A 23,672-nucleotide genomic window follows, 5' to 3' on the forward strand; every position below is an offset into this window, starting at 1 on the left:
CTTCTTTTAATTTCTGGCTAACCTTATTTTTTAAACGTTTCGCTTCCATATGATATCGGATTTCTATATATTCAAACATTAAAAAAGGGACCATTTCCATGCGATGTTCGTCGCATTAAATTTTTGGTAAAACAAGGCCGTCGCATGCAACATCATGGATGACTTGGTGGAACGAATCTCTCATGTAAGCTTTTTCAGAAAAAAATGATTTTGAACAATTTTCTCAACTTTGGCAAATGTGAAAAACATGCCAAGAGAAGCAACCCTTGCCTCTCTTGGCATTTTTTTAAGTTGAGAAAATTGTTCAAAATAGTTTTTGAACGGCCTTGTTTTGTCAAAAATTTGTTGCGACGAACATCGCATGGAAATGGTCCCTTTTTTAATGTTTGAATATATAGAAATCCGATATCATATGGAAGCGAAACGTTTAAAGCGAGACAAGAAAAGAAGTAAGTTTTTAAAACATATTTCAAAGATGCTTCTTTTATAATTACTAAATCTTCGTTACAGTGCCGGTCCACTTATACGACCACTTGGTGCAGCGGTCGTATAACCGGATGGTCGCATGACTGGTCGGACGCTATAGTAGTGATTAGCAGGTGACGACTGATTTTAATTTGATATGATGCGATATCGTTTGGCTTGTCTCAGTACAAAAGTGTATGAAATATTAAAAATGTAGGCTCAAATCAAATAGAAACAAGACTAGAAAAAATACGCCTAGCATTAAGAGTCTTGTTACGCGAATTTACATTTTATTTTACTTTTCCCATTCTTCACAAGTACAATAGCGATGCGTTCTGATCCACTTACAACAGAACACTGGCTGACGTAACGCACTTTTGTTAAAAAAAGTCCAGCCCTCTCACCTTAATGAAAGTCAATAGTCATTTTAAAAAATAGAACTCGAAAAAGGATTAAAATAATGCAACTGTCGGTACATTTAGCGGCATAAAAGTTTGAACAGGGGCTGTTCGCGCCAAAAAGTGGTGCAAGCAGAAGGGTGGTCGTATAACCGGGTTGGTCGTATGAGTAGGCGGTCGTATAAGTGGACCGGCACTGTATTGGGTGCAATGCAGACTTCAAGACATGTCGCCGTATTCAGAAATACCTCATTGCTGGAACACCTAGGAACAAATGGCTTACTGATAGCGAAATTTTACTTCAAAATTTGTAGCCCAAAACTAAAAAGGTACCTACGAAGTACTTCGATGTTGTAGGTATACAGAAAGTGGAACACACAACCAAGCGACCAAAACCTGTTGAAGACGATTTGCAGCTGAATGTTACGGAATTGAATAAAACTATCCCCGGTATTTCTGATTATTCTGAATGTGGTGCTAGCGGTTCGAATCAGCAGTCATCTCAAGCGAGTTATGTCATGAGGAACCAGCATGTGACTCCAAGGATTATTTAATTGGGGATTTCAATTCCAAAAATTAATGTGGTTTCAACTACTTAACATCTTCTGCTGAAATTTTGAACAGCTTTGAAACAACTACACCAATTACAATGCATCATAACCGGGTGCCAGAGATGCCTTATTCTGATAACCATAAGCTGCATGAAATGCAATTTCCACCACAGTCATCCAACACAGTTCGCAACTGTCGTACACCACTTACGGAGCACAATCTACAAATCTTGCAAATAATCAATTTGAAAGTACTCATTAAAAATTTAGTCCAATTTTCTCTTAAGTTATCAGTTTGTAATCTTCAATTGTAGTGATGATTGATTTTCTCCATCAACTGCAGTCAACCACCAATGAAAAATTGGAGAAATTGCTGTTCCGCATTGACTGTCTTGAAAAAATTCTTACCAATTCATTGCCATCATCCGCCGCCGGGCACCTCAAGAAACACATTGATTTCTTCACAGTTCAAGTTAATCCATTTTTAGGACACACTGCACACACTAGAAACGCAAAAAATACTAAACAGCATCCCTAGCCTTTTACTTAAATTAATTTTCATGGATAAACTAGGGATGATTAATTATTTAAAATGACTGTAGAAGACGAAGAATGTCTTAAAGTGTAGTATTCTAAAACATTTTCTGAATTGGAAAAGTATTACTAGGGTAAATAAATCAAAAACCCCCTTTTTTCTTATCTCCCCCTGCAATCGAAACCCCCCTGGATTTTTTTAAATTTTGCAACGCAGCATCCGAAACTGGTCTATTGAAATGTTTCAAAATAAGTGATAAATAAGTGCCTAAAATTACTTCAATTTCTCATCAAAAAGTCAATGTTACCCTAATTCCAATACCAAAAACGCAGAATTAATTTATGCCTATTAATTGCTTACTTTAAACTTTTCAAAACTTTCACGAATAAAAAGACAAACAAATATTAAATGTTCATTTGTTTTTCCAACTAACTAGCGGGTTATACGAGTAAAAGGGTTTCCACACTTTCGCTACGTTAGCGAATGAAAATAGTTTAAATTACAAATTTGATTAGCTAGTGGTTACATATGACAATTTTGATTAGCGAATCGGTTCGCTAATGAACGGGCATTAGCGAAGAGGTTCGCTACTAAAAGCCGTCTGCCCAGTCAGAATAGCGAACTAACTCGCTACTAGCTAATCGGCCGGGCAGCCAAATTCTCACAATAGCGAAGTAGTTCGCTAATCACCGGGCCCAGTAGTCAACTAACTCGCGCCATCATGCGGCCAATAGCGAAGTAGTTTGCTAATGGAGATCCCCCTACATTTTGAATAGCGAATCACTTCGCTATTATAAGCCCCCTACATTTTCTATTAGCGAAGTAGTTCGCTGATGGAGATTATCCTACATTTTGAATAGCGAATCACTTCGCTATTATAAGCCCTCTACATTTTCTATTAGCGAAGTAGTTCGCTAATGGAGATTATCCTACATTTTGAATAGCGAATCACTTCGCTATTATAAGCCCCCTACATTTTCTATTAGCGAAGTAATTCGCTAATGGAGATTATCCTACATTTTGAATAGCGAATCACTTCGCTATTATAAGCCCCATACATTTTCTATTAGCAAAGCGGTTCGCTAAGAAATTCTCATTATATAATACATATTAGAGAAGCGGTTGGCTAATGAATTCGCTAACGAATAATTATTTGCGAACCTTCCTTTGCCAATGAATTCCCCAAAAAATCTAAATTAGCGAAGCGGTTTGCTATTCAGATCCCCATGCTTTTATTGGCGGATCGGTTCGCTTTCATGAAATCCACGTTTTATGTATATCCATTCTCATTTCCAAACTTTAGCCATCTTGACCTTCTAATGCCATTCGCCATTCTTTTCATGTTTCCTCAGTTCATGCCTTTGTTGGGTTTCCTAACTTACTGTTTCGAAACAATAATAAGGGATTAACCCTATTTTAAAACCTTAATATCTAATTAATTTCTATGAAACATAGATTTGCATAAAAGTTTTATTCATCAACTTTTTCATTAGTTGTCATGTTTGGCCGTCGATTTTCATCGGTGTTGAACCCCATCTACTCGGAATCAAGTAAACGTTGACGCACGTTTTATCATTCTGACATCGGATTACACTATAACCTCTCCTGTGTCTATCGGAGAACGTGGGTGCTCGTCAGTTTATATAGGAAACTATAATAACAAAACAGTTGCTGTGAAACAGTTCAAAATTGACAATGTGGCACTCCCTGTGAATACAAATATGCTTCTGAAAGAAGCAGAACAGCTTGCAGGTTTAAATCATCCAAACGTCATCAAGTTCATGGCCGTTTGTCCTTCCGCAGGATCGCTTCTCCTAGAATATGCCGTGAAAACAATTGAGATGAGCGAGGGCGAAAGTTATGAAGTTCACTCCTTGCGGCAACTTTTAGATGCTGTTGGAGAAAGTTTCCCTGAGCAATTAAAATTTGAAGCCTGTTATGAACCTTGAAAACTGAGCATGTTAATAAAGCTGGCAATGTGTTCTTCGAAGCACCAGAGATATTTGAAAATTCCCCTAAAAGTGAAGCTAGTGATATCTACTCGTTTGGAATGGTAATGTATGAACTATTCTATCCTTCTATTGGCATCCATGGGAATCAATATGTACCTCCAGTAATCCTCAAGTTGTCTCAGCTTTCATCATTCAAGCTGTAAAATGTGTTAGAAGGCCACCCGTTGAAGTTTCTTTACTCAATTGCCATTTTACTGAAATGATGAAGAAGTGCTGGGATAGAGATCCAGAAAAAAGGCCAACAGTTTCATCGCTGATAATCGACATACAAAATTTACAGGTTAAAATATTTGTTGCTGTATTGAAAATGTGTCTTCAAAAAAACTTCAGATTTATTTTTTTAATTAGGAGGAAATGGATCATAATTCTACCTTGTCATACGAAGCCTTATCGCCATTGCATGTTCCCTAAAATTCGTCACTGAAAACGGCAATCAGAGAGAGACTCGTGAGTTCAAACAGTTCTCCTGTTACAACACCGGTGATTGCCTTTACGCAATGCACTCTGAACTTGAGACCAGCTGAAACTGTTCATAAACGAATCCTGGATTTCAGCGAGGTATGTGTCAACACAGCATTTATTTTTTTTATAAATTTTTAATATTACTTCAAGAGTGCTGTTCTCTTTAGGGTTCGAATTCCATGAGTAGCAGTCCTACACGATCTATACCTTCAAGAAGTGTGACAAAAAAAAATACAACCCACGTTGGTTTTCAAGTAGAAGTAGTTGTTGAATTTATGTATTAACAAACTCTGTACAAACTTGTTGCTGGACCATATCGACGTTGCCAACTCGTATATGCTGTTTATATATATAGATTCTCCCTTTAACTCCCACCCTCTGTCGTCTGCTGTCTTGTCTTCGTCAATCCTGTCAATGCTAGTTCGTGTCTTTTTTATGTTCGTGACTCTCTACTAATAGGTACATCTTGTCCTAAACCTTAAGACTACCTAAAGTGAAATAAAAGAAACAAAAGTTCGTGCATTATAACTATGTTGTGTGTCTGTTCTTTTCTGGTTCTCCATTTTCTTCTCTCAATAACTTTTTCAAAACTTAACAGGTTATGGGCCCAGCACGCGAAACAGCAAATGAATAACATTTTTTTTTTAATGTGTGTTTGACTAATAGGTTATAGACAAACAAACAAACAGAGAATGGCCAACTCAACGGCAAAGGACGTCGGTCACATTGCAAAATTTGACGGGACAAATTTCCCTTCTTGGAAATACGGGATCTGGATGTTTCTTGAGAAAAATCGACTGATTCCAGTGGTCGACGGGAGAGAGACAGAGCCCAAAGAGGTAAGAATCAGAATTGTCCTTGAAACAGCACACTGTGCATGAACAAAAGTGAAGATGTAAAACTACATCACAAACTAACGGTGACGTTCATCAGTAAACCATGACAGTAACAATTTTTTTTTTCCGTTTCTCATACAAGCGATGCTTGAAAAAGGGTTACTGTTTTGTCATGATGAAATCAAATGCAAAGATGAGATTCCACCAAACTGGTGAGGAACAGTAAGAAAATCAAATGCAAAGTCGAGATTCCACCTACAACGGTGAGATGTGATATCTCAAGTCACGGAGGGAATACGGAAAAGTTCCACATTCAGGTTCAAAGTTGAAATTCCACCAAATTGGTGAGGAATAGTAAGAAAAATCAAAGAGTAGTAAGACTCCTTTTTCATTTTGGCTGGTGGTATAAGATCCACCAGTATACATGTCATTTGTGTGGCAAAGTAAAAAGGAAACTCATATCACAAATCGGAACAAATATCTTTTCTAGAGCTTGAACGAGGACGGGACGGTTGAAAATGCAACCCAGATTGATACCTGGAAGCAGAAGGACGTAGACGCTCGAACGTACATTTACTCGACAATCAAAACTGAACAACAGATCTCACTTCAAGGATGCACCACAGCCTTTGAGATGTGGACCCGGATTCAAACTGAGTACGCCGAGGTAGCAATCGAAAATGTGCACCTCCTTATGGCACGATTCTTTGATCTGAGGTTTGGATCTGATCAATCTGTGATGTCGTTTATTGCCTCAGTCGAACAGCTGGCAAGTCAACTTCATGATCTAAATTCACCAATCTCCGATCTACAAATCATGGGAAAAATTATCATGTCTCTGCCGACGAGTTTCCGACACTTCACATCGGCTTGGGACAGCGTACCGTCAGCTGAGAAGACCATCACGCTGCTAACATCTCGGCTTGTGAAGGAGGAGAAGATGAACAAACTCCAGTCAAATGGACAACCCAACGTTGCTGAAGGAGCCTACTTTGCTGGACAACTTGCTCCATTCCTCAAACCAATGACGCAAAACCATCCTCAACAACAGCCGTATGTTCATCCAAGTGGAAGCAGAAATGCTCGTGGAACCTACCGGGGAGGATTTCGAGGTGAAGGAAGAAGATGTGGCCGCGGGGGAAGAGGTTTTAACGGACGACCTTACTTTACCTGTCACTACTGTGGAGCTCCGGGACACAGGATTGCTGATTGTCGCAAGAGGAAGAAAGCTGAAAATGATCCAGGGGAGTCAAAGGTTAACCACTACGGCCATTTCCAAGACTTTGGATACTCATCCCTGTCTTCAATCTGTTTCGCAGCCAGACGAAATTTCGACTGGTACGCCGACTCAGGTGCCACCCACCACATGACGGACCAGCGATCAACCCTGTGGAATTTTGAACCGGTCGTGGCCAACAGCTGGTCAGTCGAAGGAATCGGAGGAGTCAAGCTTTTTGTTCACGGAAAATGGGACATTCACCTTACATCCAAAGTGAACGGAAAAACGCTACGCGGGACCATTCGTGAAGTCCTATACGTCCCCGACATCGGCACGAATCTCTTCTCCATCGGAAACGCCACGAAAACTGGATCAGAAGTGTTTTTTTAAAGACGAAACTGTCTCATTCAATAGAGATGGCAGAATCGAAATCCAAGGGCAGCGAGTTGGTGACACTCTCTACCACCTGAACATTCGAGCCGAAGAGATCCCACAAAGTGAAGTTCTTACGTCAAGAGTCACTCAATCTCTGTCAATCTGGCATCAACGCTTCGCTCATTTGAACGTCAAAACCTTGCGCAACATGATAGAGCAGAGGAGCGTCGAAGGATTCGGGTACATTTACAACGACTGGTCTACCACTCCATGTGAAGGCTGCCTTTTGGGGAAGATGCATCGTCATCCATTCAAGACTGGACGCACGCGGGCAAACGAGATCGGACAACTCGTTCACGCTGACGTGTGCGGCCCGATGCAGATCTCAACACCAGCTGGCTCCAGCTACTTTGTGGTCTTCAAAGATGATCTCAGTGGCTGGTGCACAACCCGACTCATGAAGCAGAAATCTTAAGTACCGGATGTGTTTCAAGATTTTTCCGCCCAGCTTAAGAGCGAGACAGGTGGAGAAATAAAAATTCTTCGATCCGACAATGGAGGTGAATTCCTCAGCAACTCTTTTCAAGCCTGGTTGGCCAAGTGTGGAATTCGTCATGAAACCAGTGCCCCCTACACGCCTCAACAAAACGGAGTCGCCGAGAGATCAATCAGGACGATCATGGAGGCAGCCAGGAGTATGCTGTACGCTAAGAACATTCCAATCGAGATGTGGGGAGAAGCCGTAGCCTGTGCCACGTACGTCTTGAATCGTTCGTCGTCCAGCAGCTGCACAGCAACCCCTTACGAGCTGTGGCACAGAAAGAAACCTGACATCAGCCATCTTCGAGTTTTTGGTTCACGAGTGTTCATACACATCCCTGACGCGACACGTCGCAAGCTTGATGCAAAGGCTGTTAAATGCATCATGGTTGGCTACAGTGACAAGTCAAAGGCATATCGCTGCTGGAACCCTGCAACTCGCACCCAGTGTTTTGTATTTGGACAATAAAATAAAATACTTATCAAATAAAATACAGAAAAATACGTATTTTAATACGTATTTGTATTTGACCTTTGAACGTATTCTTATAGCTGTATTTTATTTGGCATTTGATACTAAATATGATTAAAATACCAAATACATTCGAAAATACTTTTTGAATTATAATTTTTAAAAGAATGATCAAGTTTGATAGGAATATAGGGCTGTTCAACACGGTGTATTACAGAGCGGCAACCCTGTAAATCTTTCAATGCTCATTGGCTGGTTTCGGCTGGTTCAATTTTTGTTTGTTGAAGCAGACGAAACTAGCCAATGAGCATTGAAACTTTGAAAGTTGGTTCACAGATTTTACCGTGTCAAACAGCCCTATAGGATTAATTTGAGGAATATTTTAGGAGTCGCGTGGATTGTCTGCTATGTGCTACGCTACAAGAGAGCAAACAAGTGTTTATACTATTTGGGAAATGGGAAGGTAAGGTAAAAGGTATTGAACTATTGATATATAACCTTAATTTGATAAATTATTACTATAATTTGATTTGACAGTCAAACAGTCCAATTTCCATCCTTTCTCATTGGAATTTCATTTTCAAAGATTGGATCAGTGGAAAGTGGATATTCTTGCATACTGCATAGTGGTGCGTTGGATTTTCACATGTCAGACTCATGCATAGCTCGACTTAGCTAAACAAAGGTATTTCTCATGATTATATTGTTCAATCCCAGCAATAGGTTAATAAGAAATCTCCAAAATGTAACTTAGAAGCAGGCAAGCAGAAAATTTCAAGTATAGAGAATGTCACCACCCTCTGCAGCCAGGGGAAAATCAGTACGTGGGGGCCAGACTGGAAGACCAAGAAGAAAACCACCAAAAGCTTTAGCTGGGCAGAAAACTGTTCCATCTCCAACTGTCGATGAAGAATTAGGTATGGAAATGATATTCAGATCTATTGAAAGACATTTCATCTAATTTAAACAAATTTTTTCCCTGTATCAAACTTGACAGGACATGTACATGAAGAAATGTTGTTGGAGGAGGCACAAATGATCGAAGATGAATCAAATGTCACATCCATTCAGCCAGATGTGACTTTAGAAGGAACTGCTGCGTCATCTCATCAAAGCCAAGCTAACCCTCAGCCTGCTCTTCAAGTGACCACCAAGCCTCCAGATGGAACGAAAGTGATTCCAGCCATAAAGATGGCGCTTTGGCCTAGCTGGAGGAAGAAACTGTTTGAAGACTGGCTTGAAAGCCGCGATGGGAAAGTGTATGCTTTTTGTAAAAAGTGTAACACGTACTATTCAGGCACCTGGCACGCATTCAGCAACATTTCCCTTCATGCCAGTCGTGTCCACACGGAAGACTACAATCGACTGATGGTATTTCCTGCTTCCAATTCATCCGGTAAGCAATCATCCATTACAAAATTCACTGCTGAATTGAAGATTCCTGTCGTTCGCCAAGCAAAACTTGATCAGCTGCTGACCCGAGCCTTTGCCACTGGAAACATTCCGTTATACTTTTTGCAAAACGAAGACTTGAAAGCATTTGCAAAGGTATTTCCGTTGATTTATTTATAAATTTAATACGGAATGCAATAACTGAGGGTTCCCTTTCTTTTATGTAGCTCGGAATCCCGGGATACAAGTTGCCCACTGAATTTACAATGCGGATGAGACACATGCCGGCAGAATTCCTCCGAATTCAGAAGATTTTGCAAGAGAAGATATTGCAATGTACAGCTTGTTGGAAATACAAGAAAAGCTGAGTCAACCATGAGGCTTCTGTATTGACAGGGATTTGCATTGAACACATATACAATCAGCATACAAGTATAATGCTATATGTGGTACACAATATTACCTGAGTGCCTGCACTCGAATGAAGAAATCAATTAAAAAAGAACACTTCGAAAAATGAGAAAAGATGAAAACGAAAGTTTGAATGTAGAGCTAACGAAAAATATCAGCCTTGCCTAGAGTAGACGTCAAGAGAGAGAAGTGAGGCTAAACAGTAGCACACTTGACAGTTCTAGAACTAGTAGTTAATGCCCAGAGCATATCGATGTCTAGTGCTGCCATCTAGAATTCGTTAACGGCATGTTTGCCTATTTTTTACACAGCTGTCACTCTGATCATCGACATTTGGTCATCGAAGCGAATGTGTGGATACATCGGCTTCACTATTGAAGGGGTCACTCCAGATTTTGAAATCTTCACGGCCTTCTTGTGCATCCGACAGATCTTCGGCAGACACACTGCAGAGGCAATCCTGTCCGAATTTGAAGATATTCTGAGGGAATGGAATTTGAAAATATCAGTGGTAACCGTCCTTTTCTACTTTCAGAGGAGATTTAGTTAAACACTGTTAATTCTCTAGGTTATTCGAGTTGTTACGAACAGCGGATCAAATATGATCAAAGCGTTCGACCTAAAGCTTCCGGGCTATGTTGAAAAGGAAAACGAGTCTGAGAACGAAGAGCCTGATCCAAGTCCTGAAGCTGCAACTAACCAGAATGAGGCAGCTAGCAATTTGGAGATGGTCGATTTGGAATTGACTGGCCCTGTTTACGATTCCTTGATGGAGATGATCGATGCCAACTGTTCCCGTCAAGAAGTAAATGTATTGATGGAAGCTGATCAAGAGGAAGATGACGAGCACCAAGAAGTTGAATAAGGCCTCAACGAAACTTACCTTGGCATCCTACGCACGACTTTATCCGGTGTGGCTTCAGATTTGAGTCATTTGGCGACTGGTGTAAGTGATCTAGCCACGTACGAGATGAGCTCCAAATTACGCGAGTCTTGTAAGGCTCACGATCTTCAGAATGTCATCAAAGATGGGCTGAATCAAATCGAGGTAAACCACATAATATTGTTGATTTGGACGTTGTTTCGCTTAATTTAATTATATTATTCTCAATTGTAGGCACAGGCGGGAGCTGTGATCAAAAGGGTCAGCAAGATCATCAATTCAGTCAGGATGAGTGTGAACGACACTGAGGCCGTCTTCAAGGCCGTTGGTTTTCGGCTTGTGGCCAAGAACGCTACGCGTTGGAATTCACAGCTGGCATCGTTACGCTCAATAATAAAGGCCATTGATTACGATCCTCAGCTTCAAACTGGCTTGAACGCGACCACCAAAAAGCATTCTAAGCTCACCCCACTTGAACTCAAACTGTTAAAGGAGGTCAGCCTCATTTAGACTCCTTTTCAAGAAGCAACTGATGACTTCCAAGGAGATTATGAAACCATCGGCTCCGTCATTCCTGCTTACATTGACCTGCTCAACAAAATGACCCTGAGTTTCGTTGATTCCAGAGGCGCAACCGTTGTGAACTCTGAATGTCCACTTGCAGGACAAATCATTCATTGCAAGGGTTTTGCAGAAGCACTTAAGACTTCTTTGAAGAAAAGAATGTCTTCCGTGTTACACAATACGAGCTGCGTGCTGGGTGAACTCAATCTCTGCCTTTTAAGGTTTTAAATATTATAAGAGTGTGTGCTAACAATTATTATCCCTCTTGATTAAGGTGCGATTTTGGACCCGCGATTCAAGACGGAATGGATTTCATACACTCATCTAAATGAAGGCGATGTGCTTTCTTGCGTCCTGGCGGAGCTCGTTTACCGGTATCGCAAAATCCAGGATGATACTCAAGACATTCGAGATGCAGATCTGACAGCAGCTACAACAGATTTACGAAGTTCAAACGGTGAAGACGTCAGCGGTGAGGGGAATCAACCAACGGCCAAGAGAGCTCGTCCCACTCGTCAACTTTACAGTTCTTTCAAAAGGGCAAGTCGACCTGCCTCAGCTGGATCCGCCAAGGTACTTGACGAGTTTGAAACCTACCTGAGTTATTCGATTGCGCCAATGGAGTCAGAAGAAGTACCTGGAAAGTCGAACCCGGGGCCATTTCGGCCATTAAAATATTGGCTTAACAACCGTCATCGATTTCCTTATCTCTCCTTGATTGCCCGCGACATCCTCGGAACTCCCGCATCATCTGGAAGCGTGGAAAGGTGCTACAGCACTGAATTGGATATCATTGGCATCAAAAGAGGTAATCTTAAATCCGATATATTCAATCAACTGCTGTTTATAAAACGAAATCGCAATCTTGTGTAATCACACGTCATTTGAACAGAAACACACATAAAACATATTGCATATAATAATTTATACAACTCAGTCATTCTTGTCTATATGTTATTCTACTGATCTGTTCTCCCAATACAAGTGTTTACAAATCAAAATTGAATCTCTCCATCGAACATCCGCTTTAGAAAATTAATTTAAAAAGTATAATTAAAATTTGGAGTATTTGGTATTTTATTTGGTATTTGACCAATTAATAAAAAAAATGTATTTGGAATACCATGTATTTTAAGATACATGTATTTTATTTGATCAAATACATAACTTTTGTCAAATACAAAACACTGCTCGCACCATAGTTATAAGTCGCGACGTCGTATTTGACGAGAACAGCGCCTATTCAGGGGAGGGTAAACAAATCGACTACAATTATGTTTTTCCTTTAGAAGAATCAGCTGCTTTGCCGTTGACCGAAAGAGAACAAACCCCACAAATTGAAGAAGTCCAATCAGATCAGCCCACAGCCGACACACTTGAACCTATTGATCAACAGACAAACGAGCAAGTCACTCCAGCTGCCATTGCCGGCCCCGTCAACGAGGAAGTAGTGCGAGGCGAGGATTTTCATGGATGGCAGGACCCTGTCGCTCCATTCAGGCGCTCGGAGCGAATCAGAAAACAGCACACAGGGCTGACCTCGACAGCAATCGAGAGTACCAGCGTACCTGAGTCGTACCAGGATGCAGTGTCATCAAATGAAGCACATCTGTGGAAGCAGGCTATCAACGAAGAGCACTCCTCTCTAATGAAAAACGGCACTTGGCAACTGACGGAGCTTCCACCGAACCGCACGACCATAAAAAGCCGTTGGATCTTCAAATAAAAGCCCGGCAACAACAAGATCCCACCTCGCTACAAGGCAAGACTAGTTGCGAAAGGCTACACACAACGAGCAGGTGTCGATTTTCACGAGACGTTCTCTCCAGTCGTCAAACACACCACACTGCGCATCATCCTTGGCCTCGTCACCTCTCACGACCTCGAGATGATTCAAGTGGACGTCAAGACGGCTTGCCTGTACGGGGAACTAGAAGAAGAGATATACATGGACCAGCCAGAAGGGTTCATCACACCAGAAAAAGAAACAAAGGTCTGTCGTTTGATAAAATCTCTCTATGGACTGAAACAAGCACCAAGGTGCTGGAACTCAAAATTTAATGAATTCCTTGTCAAATTCGGTCTGACACGCGCGTCTTTTGACAACTGCATCTACTACCGCCGTCAAGGGGAGGAGTTCACCATCGTAGCGATCTTTGTTGACGACGGTCTCATCTGCAGCAACCTAGAAAAAGTCCTGAAGAACGTCCTGGATTACCTTCAGCAACAGTTTGAGATGAGGGTTGTTGCAGCAGATCGTTTTCTGGGTCTAAACCTTACCCGAGATCGAACAAAACGACACATGTTCGTGTCACAGCCTCACTTCATCATCGACCTGCTGCAAAAGTACAACATGGCACAATGCAGTCCGAAGGCAGTCCCATCTGACCCAAACAGTCGTCTCTCTACCTCAATGCGCCCCAGAAGTCAGGAGAAAGCGGCCGAGATGGTGACAGTCCCGTACCGTAGTGCAGTTGGCTCTCTCCTGTACCTCATGGTCATGACGTGACCAGATCTGGCCTTCGCAGTTAACCAGGTGGCGCAGCATTGTCAGAACCCTGGCCCAGCTCACTGGAATGCAGTTAAGCGGATCATGGCTTACCTAGCCGGGACAATAAACCACGGCCTGCTCTTTCGACCTGGTGACCAACTAGTGGGCTACACTGATGCGGACTACGCTGGGGACAGTGACACTCGCCGCTCCACATCTGGCTTTATTTTTCTGATGAACACTGGCCCCGTAGCTTGGTCAAGTCGCCGCCAAAACTGCACTGCCCTGTCAACCACAGAAGCAGAATTCGCTGCAGCCTGCGAAGCTGCAAAAGAAGCAGTCTGGATCCTCAACGCACTAATGGAACTTGGTGAGAAAACTCCGAAACCACTAGAACTCTGGTGTGACAACCAAAGCGCTATTCGGGTAGTTCACAATCCAGAGCTGCACCCGAAAACGAAACACATCGATGTAAAGTATCATTTTGTCCGTGACAAACAAACCGAAGGTACTCTCGATGTAAAATATGTGTGCACTAACAATCAACTGGCTGACATATTTACTAAACCCCTACCTGCACCTCGTTTTGAACGACTACGAGAAGAGATTGGAGTTGTGAAGAGATCAACTTAATTGCACATTCGTTTGAGGGTAGGTGTTGAATTTATATAGTTAACAAACTCTGTACAAACTTGTTGCTGGAACATATCGACGTTGCCAACTCGTATATGCTGTATATATATATAGATTCTCCCTTTAACTCCCACCCTCTGTCGTCTGCTGTCTCGTCTTCGTCAATCCTGTCAATGCTAGTTCGTGTCTTTTTTATGTTCGTGACTCTTTACTAATAGGTACATCTTGTCCTAAACCTTAAGACTACCTAAAGTGAAATAAAAGAAACAAAAGTTCGTGCATTATAACTATGTTGTGTGTCTGTTCTTTTCTGGTTCTCCATTTTCTTCTCTCAATAACTTTTTCAAAACTTAACAGTAGTTGCTTGTGAAACTTCGACTACCTCGAGTCAGTCACAAGTCAGTCGTCAGCTGGATCCACCTAACACCTTGGTTATGACGTGGGCGGGATTCGCGACTACGCGATTAAACGTGACACTTAAGGAATTCCAAAAAGCATCGTTGTATGCTACCCATTGTGGAATCGACAGTGTCGTTATCCAAGGTACCGGAAAAGGAAAATCCCTTTGTTTTCAACTGCCTGCTGTGATGATTCAGCCGAATTCAAAATCGTACGTTTTAGTGGTTGTCCCCACTGTTGTCCTAGGGCAAGATCACTTGAACACCTTAACAAAACTAGACATCAATGCCGTTTTCTTAAGTTCGTCGTCAACTAAGGAAGACTATGATGTTTCCCTGCGTCGAAGTGCAACATCCACGGTTCCAGCAGTCGTTATTCTCACCCCGGAAACTCTATTTGGTGATGGACTGTACAAAGGTGTTATCTCTCAAATTCAGGAAGAGGAAGTAACACTTATTGTGATTGATGAAGCTCACATCATTTAGGAATGGGATCAATTCCGAAGTGCTTTGAACGAGATGAAAACTCTTCGTTCAATTTTCCACTGCCCAATAACTGCAATGACGGCGACAATAAAACCAATTCACCTACTTCATCTGACGACTTCAGTTTTACGAACGCCGGTTGTCATCAAAGGAAGTCTAGATCGGAACAATTTGGAAATCCACATCTTGCCTTATTTTATTGGAAGAATGAGAAATGAAGAAACAGAGACTGAAGAAAAGTGGAAACCTGTAGCTGTTCAAATTCAAGACTTAGTGAAAGGAGAAAAAGTATCAAATATTGCGCTTATGCAAAAGAATGCCAGAAGATAAATCTTAATTTCAAGTTACTTGGCATTAATTCTGCTTGTTCCACCGGAAGCCAGACTACTGCTAAAGAAAAGAACGAAATCTTAGTCAGAATGAAGGAGGGAGCTATCCAAATATTAGTGGCTACAAAAGCGTTTGGCTTGGGTGTCAACATACCAAACATCAGAAACGTATTTCATATTGGAATTCCTGAAAATATGTCGTCATGGGTTCAAGAAATGGGACGGGCCGGCAGAGATGGAAAATCCGCGAGAGCTTTTCTTCTGATTAACGAATTCTATGACCTGAGAAGATTGTCGTTTTGGACAAATAATATGCCGGAAAAAGCTCCAATGGAACGAAAAGAAGACTTTAAAGCTGTTTGGAGTTACATCGCGTCAGCGTTCATCGGCGGATGTCTTCGGTGTTTTCAACTGAAGTATTTCGAAGACGACTCTCCGTTGAAAGAACTTAATTCGCGTGAGGTGTGTTGCGTGGGGTGTACCATCAGGGAATTACCAGACGCTTTGAACACTGAGAACATCTGGTCTGATTTGCAATGCGTGAATATTCTCAGCAAACTAGGAAAATTCAAAGAAGCATATGAAACGAAGATCATAAGTTGCATTTCTGGCAAAAAAGAGCATTGGCTATGGACCCATTTCAATCAACAAGATCTCATTCCTGAAAAGCAGCCTACCTTCGGTTTGCTAAAACAAATGCCGAGAACGAAATCAAAGCTAACGGTCCAAGGGATCATTCGTCAATGTTTTGAGCTTAACTATCTGATGGTAAATTTGGAGCAAATAGGAAGCAGTCTAATAATGACGAAGACTTGGCAACTTACTGATCTTGGGTGTAAAGTTATTGACAAGACAGTAGAACCTCCTAGTTTACCAGATCCATTAACAGTAACGGAGTTACTTCTAAAAAAGTATGTAAAAACTCGAAATGGAACAAATACGCTACTTTTTACTTTGAATACCAAAAGTAATATGTATTTTCAATTTTATCAGGTCCGAAGATAAAGATGTTGCTCATAAAACGACACGAACGAGAGCAAAGAAAGGTCAGGATGTCCTTAGTAGAACAATTGAACTTCTGAAAACCGGAAACGAGGCCTGGGTTGAGCTCACAGAGAAAGTTCAGTAAACAATGTTGGGGTTTCATCACGACACCACCAAGTTACTTTTCATAGAGGATTATAGAAAACTCAAATGCTCTCCCATAAATCCGGATCCCCATTATCTTTGGAAAGATATTCATCTGTCAAAGGGACCTAGCTTCAAACTGAAAGAGTTTACCTTATTGACAACAAGCATACACTATGGACCACAAGAAAACCCCCAATGCGTTCTAAGGAGAGCTCACTGTGTGGGCGTTAAGGTATCACATAATTGAAAAACTAACATTTGATATAAGTCATACGTTTGCTTTTCAATTTGCAGCGTTGCACTGGAATTGACGAAGACGGGCAGCGATGTGGTTTTGCATTAGCAAATAAACACACCACTAATACTTGTATAAGACATCACTTGTCTCATTCGGTGGAGAAAACTGGGAAATGTGATTCCATGCTGATCTACGTTTCTCCGTTGGATGCTAAAGATAACCGACGGTGGCTGGGTTGCCTACCAACAAATGGTTCTTCATCGATCGTGGCCCCGCATTCAACACATTCAAAGCCAGTTCCTTCTAAGCTTGGTTCATTGCTCAAAGAAGCAGTCATAAAGAAATTGGCACAAGATCCCTCAACTTCTACTACTGACATCAGCTTAGGGCATGCGTTGGGATTCTGCCCAATTAGTGTGTCGATCGCTGCTGCCAACAAAAAAACGCTGGAGAATTTTGTACAATCGCAAAGAATCGATTTCAGTGGTGACAGCAGCAAATTGACGGTGTCCGATTTTGACAAGATGGTTAAGGAAAAGATTGACATTTACGAATCAAAGATAGCAGAAGACAATGAAATGTACCGAAGAGTGCTTGATCTTACAACTCCTTATATGCGGTAAGACAATGTCATTGCTATCGGTTTTTACACTTACTGTATGCGTATTATGTTATATTAAATAGCATTTACGTTATTCAACACACAGGTTTACCGATTTTCAAAACGACTTTGACTACGCTGTGATGGCTACTCCACAAATGCTGGAGCTACTAGCTGACGCGGAATTTGTCCAGGCAGATTTCACATTTCCAAAAACTCGAGTCTTTCCCTACCTTTTAAATATGGTAACTTACAACCAACAGAGGCTTGAGTTTCAAGTCGTAGCCCGAGTTTTGATGTCTAGACTGACTGGCAACGCTTATAAAAAAGCATTCCAACAAGTATTTGAAATCACAACAAACTGTCATCCACATTTTAATCATGGAAATGCGATAACTTCATGGATTGTTGACTTTAGTGAAGCCCAGTATAATGGTATCGCTGCCAACCTTGACAAAGAATCAGATCTTGTTATACGGGGTTGTGATATCCATTTTCGTAGAAATGCCGAGAAAACACTCGTGAAAGTTTGTGTCGACGAAAGTGCAAGAAAATTATTTCGCAAAATTACTTGCAAAATGCCGTACCTCGAGAATAAAAAAGATGTGCTGCTTGCCTTTGACGTATTGACTGCTGTTCAACCTATCGTCAAAGCAAGAAGTTTTATGGAGGTAACTGAAGAGGAATTATTGGTTAAAACTGATGGGTGGGAAATGGCCAAAAAATGGGCAGAATGGTGGATGAGATCAAGAATGCTCAAAATGTTCACAAAAAGCTGGAAGACGATGGATGATGTCGACTGGGCAGCTTGTCCTTCGACAACTAATGCGGTTGAATCCCATAACAAGATTAGCCACTCCAAAATGTGCCAATTGAGCGGAAGTATGCAGCATTACTACCAAGTAGATAAACGTGCTGCATACGAGACCCTAGCGGTCGAAGCTGGGGTGGTTTTAAGAGGGTCATTAAAAAGTAAAAAAAGAAAACATGCTTTGAGAGTTCTTCGTCGGAAAAAAAAAGAGCGACTATAGAATCAGTTGGGGACGAAGACGGATAAGACCAGTATGACATTGCCGATGAAAGTGAACCTGACGGATCTGATGAAGTTGACCGTTACGTTGGTTTATCTGTTTGGATAGACTGCACGGGAGAAAATGGGATTTCTCTTGGATGGTTTGAAGGCCTTATTAAATCCAAAACGAAAAACGATGAATATTTGGTTCGACTCGTTCAAGACCCTGAATATTATGCAATTTTGCCTGATTTATTTGATGAAAATCAAGTTAGATTTGCGGGCTGCGTCCCAGAAAAAACCATTTAATTTTATTTACTATGCAGTCTTTCACTTTCTTCATTTACAGCAAAACTGAGATAAAAATACAATTGCGTCAGCAAAATAATTTTTTAAAACATGTTTAATTTTTTATATACAAAAAATCGCTTCGCTATTCTTTAAGACTTTGAATTTGAATTAGCCAACCACTTCGCTAATTTAATTTCTAGGGAATCTCATTAGCGTGGCGGTTCGCTAATGTGAATCGATTTGGGAATTTTTTAGCGAATTACGTCGTTAATAGAAAATGTAGGGAATTTATAATAGCGAAGTGATACGCCATATAAAACGTAGGATGATCTCCATTAGCGAACTGCTTCGCTAATAGAAAATGTACGGGGCTTATAATAGCGAAGTGATTCGCTTTCGCTATTCAAAATGTAGGATAATCTCCATCAGCGAACTACTTCGCTAATAGACCAAGATCGGATGCTGAGTTGCCAAGGCTGAATTCCGACCTGCGGTATTTGTCCTCTCGGGCCCTATAGGAGGGAAATGAAAAATAATATATTTAATTAAGTTGTAGTTAGTTTTATTACAAAATCTTTTGGAATCGTGTACTATACCTCTGTGCTGATATAATACAAACAATTTTATCTCCAAAAAAGCTGTTATTTTTCCAGGAAACTTTTTGAAAGGTACTTGTTTACAATGTACCGTAGCAGACGTTAAGTGATTGACTGTGACTAGTGACTGTAGTGTCAAACTGTTTTCGTTTTTTATGTCATGAGTAGTGTAGTTTGTGATGTCGGTAATGAGTTATTTGACAAAATTAGTCTTTTTAAGTTATCTGATTTGCTAAAGGACTTATTCATAAGGAAACAGAAATTTACTTAGAAAAACGTCTGCTTCTTGTTCTACAGTTGTAATACGGGGAGGGGGGGGGGGTGTTGTGGAAAGGTAAACAAGTACCTTTCAAAAAGTTTCCTGGAAAAATAACAGCTTTTTTGGAGATAAAATTTTTTGTATTATATCAGCACAGAGGTATAGTACACGATTCCAAAAGATTTTGTAATAAAACTAACTACAACTTAATTAAATATATTATTTTTCATTTCCCTCCTATAGGGCCCGAGAGGACAAATACCGCAGGTCGGAATTCAGCCTTGGCAACTCAGCATCCGATCTTGGTCTATAGAAAATGTAGAGGGCTTATAATAGCGAAGTGATTCGCTATTCAAAATGTAGGATAATTTCCATTAGCGAACTACTTCGCTAATAGAAAATGTAGGGGGCTTATAATAGCGAAGTGATTCGCTATTCAAAATGTAGGGGGATCTCCATTAGCGAACTACTTCGCTAATAGAAAATGTAGGGGGCTTATAATAGCGAAGTGATTCGCTATTCAAAATGTAGGGGGATCTCCATTAGCGAACTACTTCGCTATTGGCCGCATGATGGCGCGAGTTAATTGACTACTGGGTCCGGTGATTAGCGAACTACTTCGCTATTGTGAGAATTTGGCTGCCCGGCCGATTAGCTACTAGCGAGTTAGGTCGCTATTCTGACTGGGCAGACGGCTTTTAGTAGCGAACCTCTTCGCTAATGCCCGTTCATTAGCGAACCGATTCGCTAATCAAAATTGTCCTAGATAACCACTAGCTAATCACATTTGTAATTTAAACTATTTTCATTCGCTAACGTAGCGAAACAAGGGAACCCTATTTTCCCCTAGCTAGCGAACCATACTCTATGACTCTGCTCTGACACCATGGACTAGGGCTCAAACCGGGTTAGATACGGTTCGTCGCATCTAGAGTCTGAGGCATCATGGTTTGCCTCAAACCGGGTTAGATACGGTTCGTCGCAACAAATTACCTAACCCAGCCCAAACCGTTTGACTATTTCTCAAATAGGTAGGTAATGGGTGGTTCAAACGGGTAAATGGGTCAACCCACCGCCATCTTGGAAAATGGTGGACATCATGGCGCCAATTAAAAAAATAGGTAGAAACATGAATTTTTTTTTCGAGAAATTCTGACACTAGATGGCATTGAAGGACCTGGCTTGACAGAGGACAAATAACAGGTCAGCTCAGGACTCAGGAGTCAGGACACACGTCCGGTGTCAGGTCAAGTCAAGCATTCAAGCTAGTTCAAGTTCCCTGTCCTCCTGTCATATATATATCGCTACATCTACATGCGTGTGGCGGCCTGGGCCTGGCAGCCTATCACGGCGTGTCAGCGTCACTGCGTCAAAGCCGTCAACGTCAATGCGTCATTAGTTTCCTATTCCTAGACTAGCAAGTAGCAATTACAATTTTCAAGTTCTGTACAAGTCTTTGGAAATGCGAGAATGAGTCTTCATCCCGAGACCGGCGAAGCCCTTGTATGCTTACGGTCTTGGTATAAAGCAGGGTTGGTGGGGGAGGTTGATGTTGTCAAACATTACGAAGATTATGTCGATAATGCTTCGGCCAGGTAGACTACGCGTATCAGACGTTGGAATCTCGCAAGTTGCAACATTGGTTGCTTCGTCTTTATTTGTTTTTGTTTCATTCTTGCTGGTTGGCAATTACTTATTTAATTTTTGCTTCGCGAAAACAAAAATATAACCGGGAAATACAATTGTTTCAAATGAAATACTTAATGATATTTTTATTTCTTCATAAACACTTAATGATTTTTAATTAATATTTCCGATTATCGAGAAAAAAAAGGCCTTGGAAATGACATCGAAACCGGGTAGGGAAACCGGGTGAAACCCGGGTAGCACCCGGATACAACATCTTAGGACCGTTACCCACCTGGATCCAACTTTTGACCCGAAAACACCAAACCGGGTAGCCATAAAACCCACCCATTGGGCTCGGGGCTGAGCCCTACCATTAGGGCTCGGCCCCGCGTCAATCGGGTAGGTTTTTAGGTGATCGGTTGGGTCCTTTTGGATTTCGGGGCGGTTCTTTCGGGTTTTAGGGTGCCTTTTTTGCTGCCCATGGGCATTTGGGTTGGCTTCCGTGTCTAAACCGGTTCTAGAAAAAACGGTTAAAAAAACCGGTTTCAAACCCGGATTACGTACCCCGATTTCAATACCCGGGTATGTTACCCGGGTAATATCTCGGGTTACACCGCTTCTGCCCCAATTACCCATATTTCACCCCGATTACCACACTAATTGGCTTTTAGTTTCAATTTCTTTAAGTATGTTTAATTTTTTCATTTAAAATCCATTTTCATAATAAACTGACAATAAAAATATGAGTGCAACAAACCACATTTCTTTATTTTAAAAAACTTGAGCATAATTTCATGACACATGCAATTATTTGACATTTGTTACGAAAACAAACCAAGAACAAGTCTTTCAAAAAGGATTGCGTGTGATAAAAAAACAGGTAAATAACGAAAAATTTGATTGCGAATGACGAGCGATGTTAATATGCCGTTAAGCAATTAACATATGAGTGCAACAAACCACATTTTTTTAATTAATAGACCTTGAGCATTATTTCATGAAACAGTGATGCGAGAAAACAGAGACTTTGGCCACGTCCTTTTTCGTTGAACACACCCAATTTACCGGCCTTGTATAGACTGATGAAACCCATGTCTTTCAAAAAAGATTGCGTATGATAAAAAACAGGTAAATAACGGAAAATTTGATTGCGAATGACGAGCGATGTTAGTTTTGACTGATGAACTTCTGACTTTTGACCAATGAACTTCTGGATTTTGACTGAATGTAACGTAAGGTTAACGTGAACATATTTTTATTCCTTCAATTCCTCTATTTCCTCCAAACCCTCGATGTCATCTTCGTTTACTAAACCTGCTCTGTACCAAGAACGGAGACATACCAGAGCTTCGACAGTCTCCGGATTAAGGCTCATCCTGGCGATACCAAACACATCTTTACCGGCGCTAAAAACTCGCTCGCTCGCTGCGCTTGTGGCAGGAATACACAGCAAATCCTTAGCCATCGCACACAGTTGTGGCCATCGCCTAGTCCTGGTAGCCCAGTAATCGTACACAGAAGTTGGATCGCACTCGGTTGGTTCCGTTTCTTCCGCCTCGTATTCTCTGAGCTCATCTCTGTCGGCCCGACGAGGCTCGTTCGGCTGGAGGGAAGATCCAAAACAAACCTTGGCGATGTAGTCATTGTCGATTTTTGACTTTGTACTAGTTCCGCTTTTGTACCGATTCCCAGAATCGATTCTAGTAACGGTACCGTTGTTACTAGACAACGGCAGACTGTGGCTGGTTTGCAAGTCATAATCTTTCCAAACACGTTGAATTCTAAAATATATATGAATATATTGTCACACGAGTTGTATTGGAACAAGAATACACGTATACAACAAGTGATGACTTAAATTCTAGACAATTATTCACTTTCAACTAATAACAATAAGGGATGACCATACCAAACTCGGAGAGCGTCTGAAGACTCCAGGGAACTACTCCTACGGAGCCTAGCTCCGGGAGCTCACCCGATGGAGACTCATCTAACGCAGATTCGGGGCAGCGTTTTATACCGTCGCGCGAATTACTCCCCTTCCGGACTGCATATCTGCGTATCTTTCTTAGAGCGGACTTCTCCCGATAATTTCTTCACCACGATCGCAGCTTTGTCCAAGGAGCGGATGACTCATCTCTGCGACGAGATAACCAATTTCCCTTTTCACCCGCGACAATATAATATAAATATAAGAAGTAAAAGTTGAAATGAAAAATATAACATCAAATATTACTTATGCTGGCATAACACGCGTTATAATTAGGTTTTCATCGATACCAGAATAGGAGTTAGTCATTTTAGCCTCATTTTGCAAGATGGCGGCGGTTCGTACCCGATTACTACGGGTTCATCGCACCGAACCGAACCGCTTGAAAAGTACCTACCCGTGTCGCAACCGATCGGCCATTTTTCGGGTAGGTCGGTGCGGTTTTTTGGGGTTCAGGTAATCGGGGCCGAGCC

At 41.3% G+C, this 23,672-nt stretch overlaps 3 protein-coding genes across 4 annotated transcripts; 2 read left to right on the forward strand and 1 right to left on the reverse strand.

The window, feature by feature from the left end:
* Window positions 1-8,790: 8,790 nt before the first annotated feature.
* On the forward strand, window positions 8,791-9,680 carry LOC116916180. Its single transcript, XM_045169413.1, has 2 exons — window positions 8,791-9,413; window positions 9,485-9,680. The coding sequence occupies exons 1-2, from the start codon at window positions 8,880-8,882 to the stop codon at window positions 9,623-9,625; spliced, it is 675 nt and encodes a 224-aa protein (XP_045025348.1). The 5' UTR covers window positions 8,791-8,879; the 3' UTR covers window positions 9,626-9,680.
* A 306-nt stretch (window positions 9,681-9,986) lies between these two features.
* Window positions 9,987-12,115, forward strand: LOC116916231. Of its 2 annotated transcripts, XR_006643028.1 has the most exons (4): window positions 9,987-10,179; window positions 10,237-10,716; window positions 10,786-11,311; window positions 11,390-12,115. XR_006643028.1 is itself a non-coding variant. In XM_032921448.2 (3 exons), the coding sequence occupies exons 1-2, from the start codon at window positions 10,018-10,020 to the stop codon at window positions 10,531-10,533; spliced, it is 459 nt and encodes a 152-aa protein (XP_032777339.2). In that variant the 5' UTR covers window positions 9,987-10,017; the 3' UTR covers window positions 10,534-10,716; window positions 10,786-12,115. The 2 variants fall into 2 exon arrangements, 1 of the variants encoding a protein (XP_032777339.2); XM_032921448.2 differs by having other exon boundaries at window positions 10,786-12,115.
* A 9,791-nt stretch (window positions 12,116-21,906) lies between these two features.
* LOC116936753 (zinc finger BED domain-containing protein RICESLEEPER 2) lies at window positions 21,907-23,619 on the reverse strand. The gene is made up of 2 exons (XM_032943919.2): window positions 23,597-23,619; window positions 21,907-22,990 (listed from the first exon to the last, which is right to left on the reverse strand). The coding sequence occupies exons 1-2, from the start codon at window positions 23,617-23,619 to the stop codon at window positions 22,465-22,467; spliced, it is 549 nt and encodes a 182-aa protein (XP_032799810.2). The 3' UTR covers window positions 21,907-22,464.
* Between the last annotated feature and the right edge of the window lie 53 nt (window positions 23,620-23,672).

This window comes from Daphnia magna, linkage group LG2 (assembly GCF_020631705.1).
Source record: "Daphnia magna isolate NIES linkage group LG2, ASM2063170v1.1, whole genome shotgun sequence".
NCBI lineage: Eukaryota > Metazoa > Arthropoda > Branchiopoda > Diplostraca > Daphniidae > Daphnia > Daphnia magna.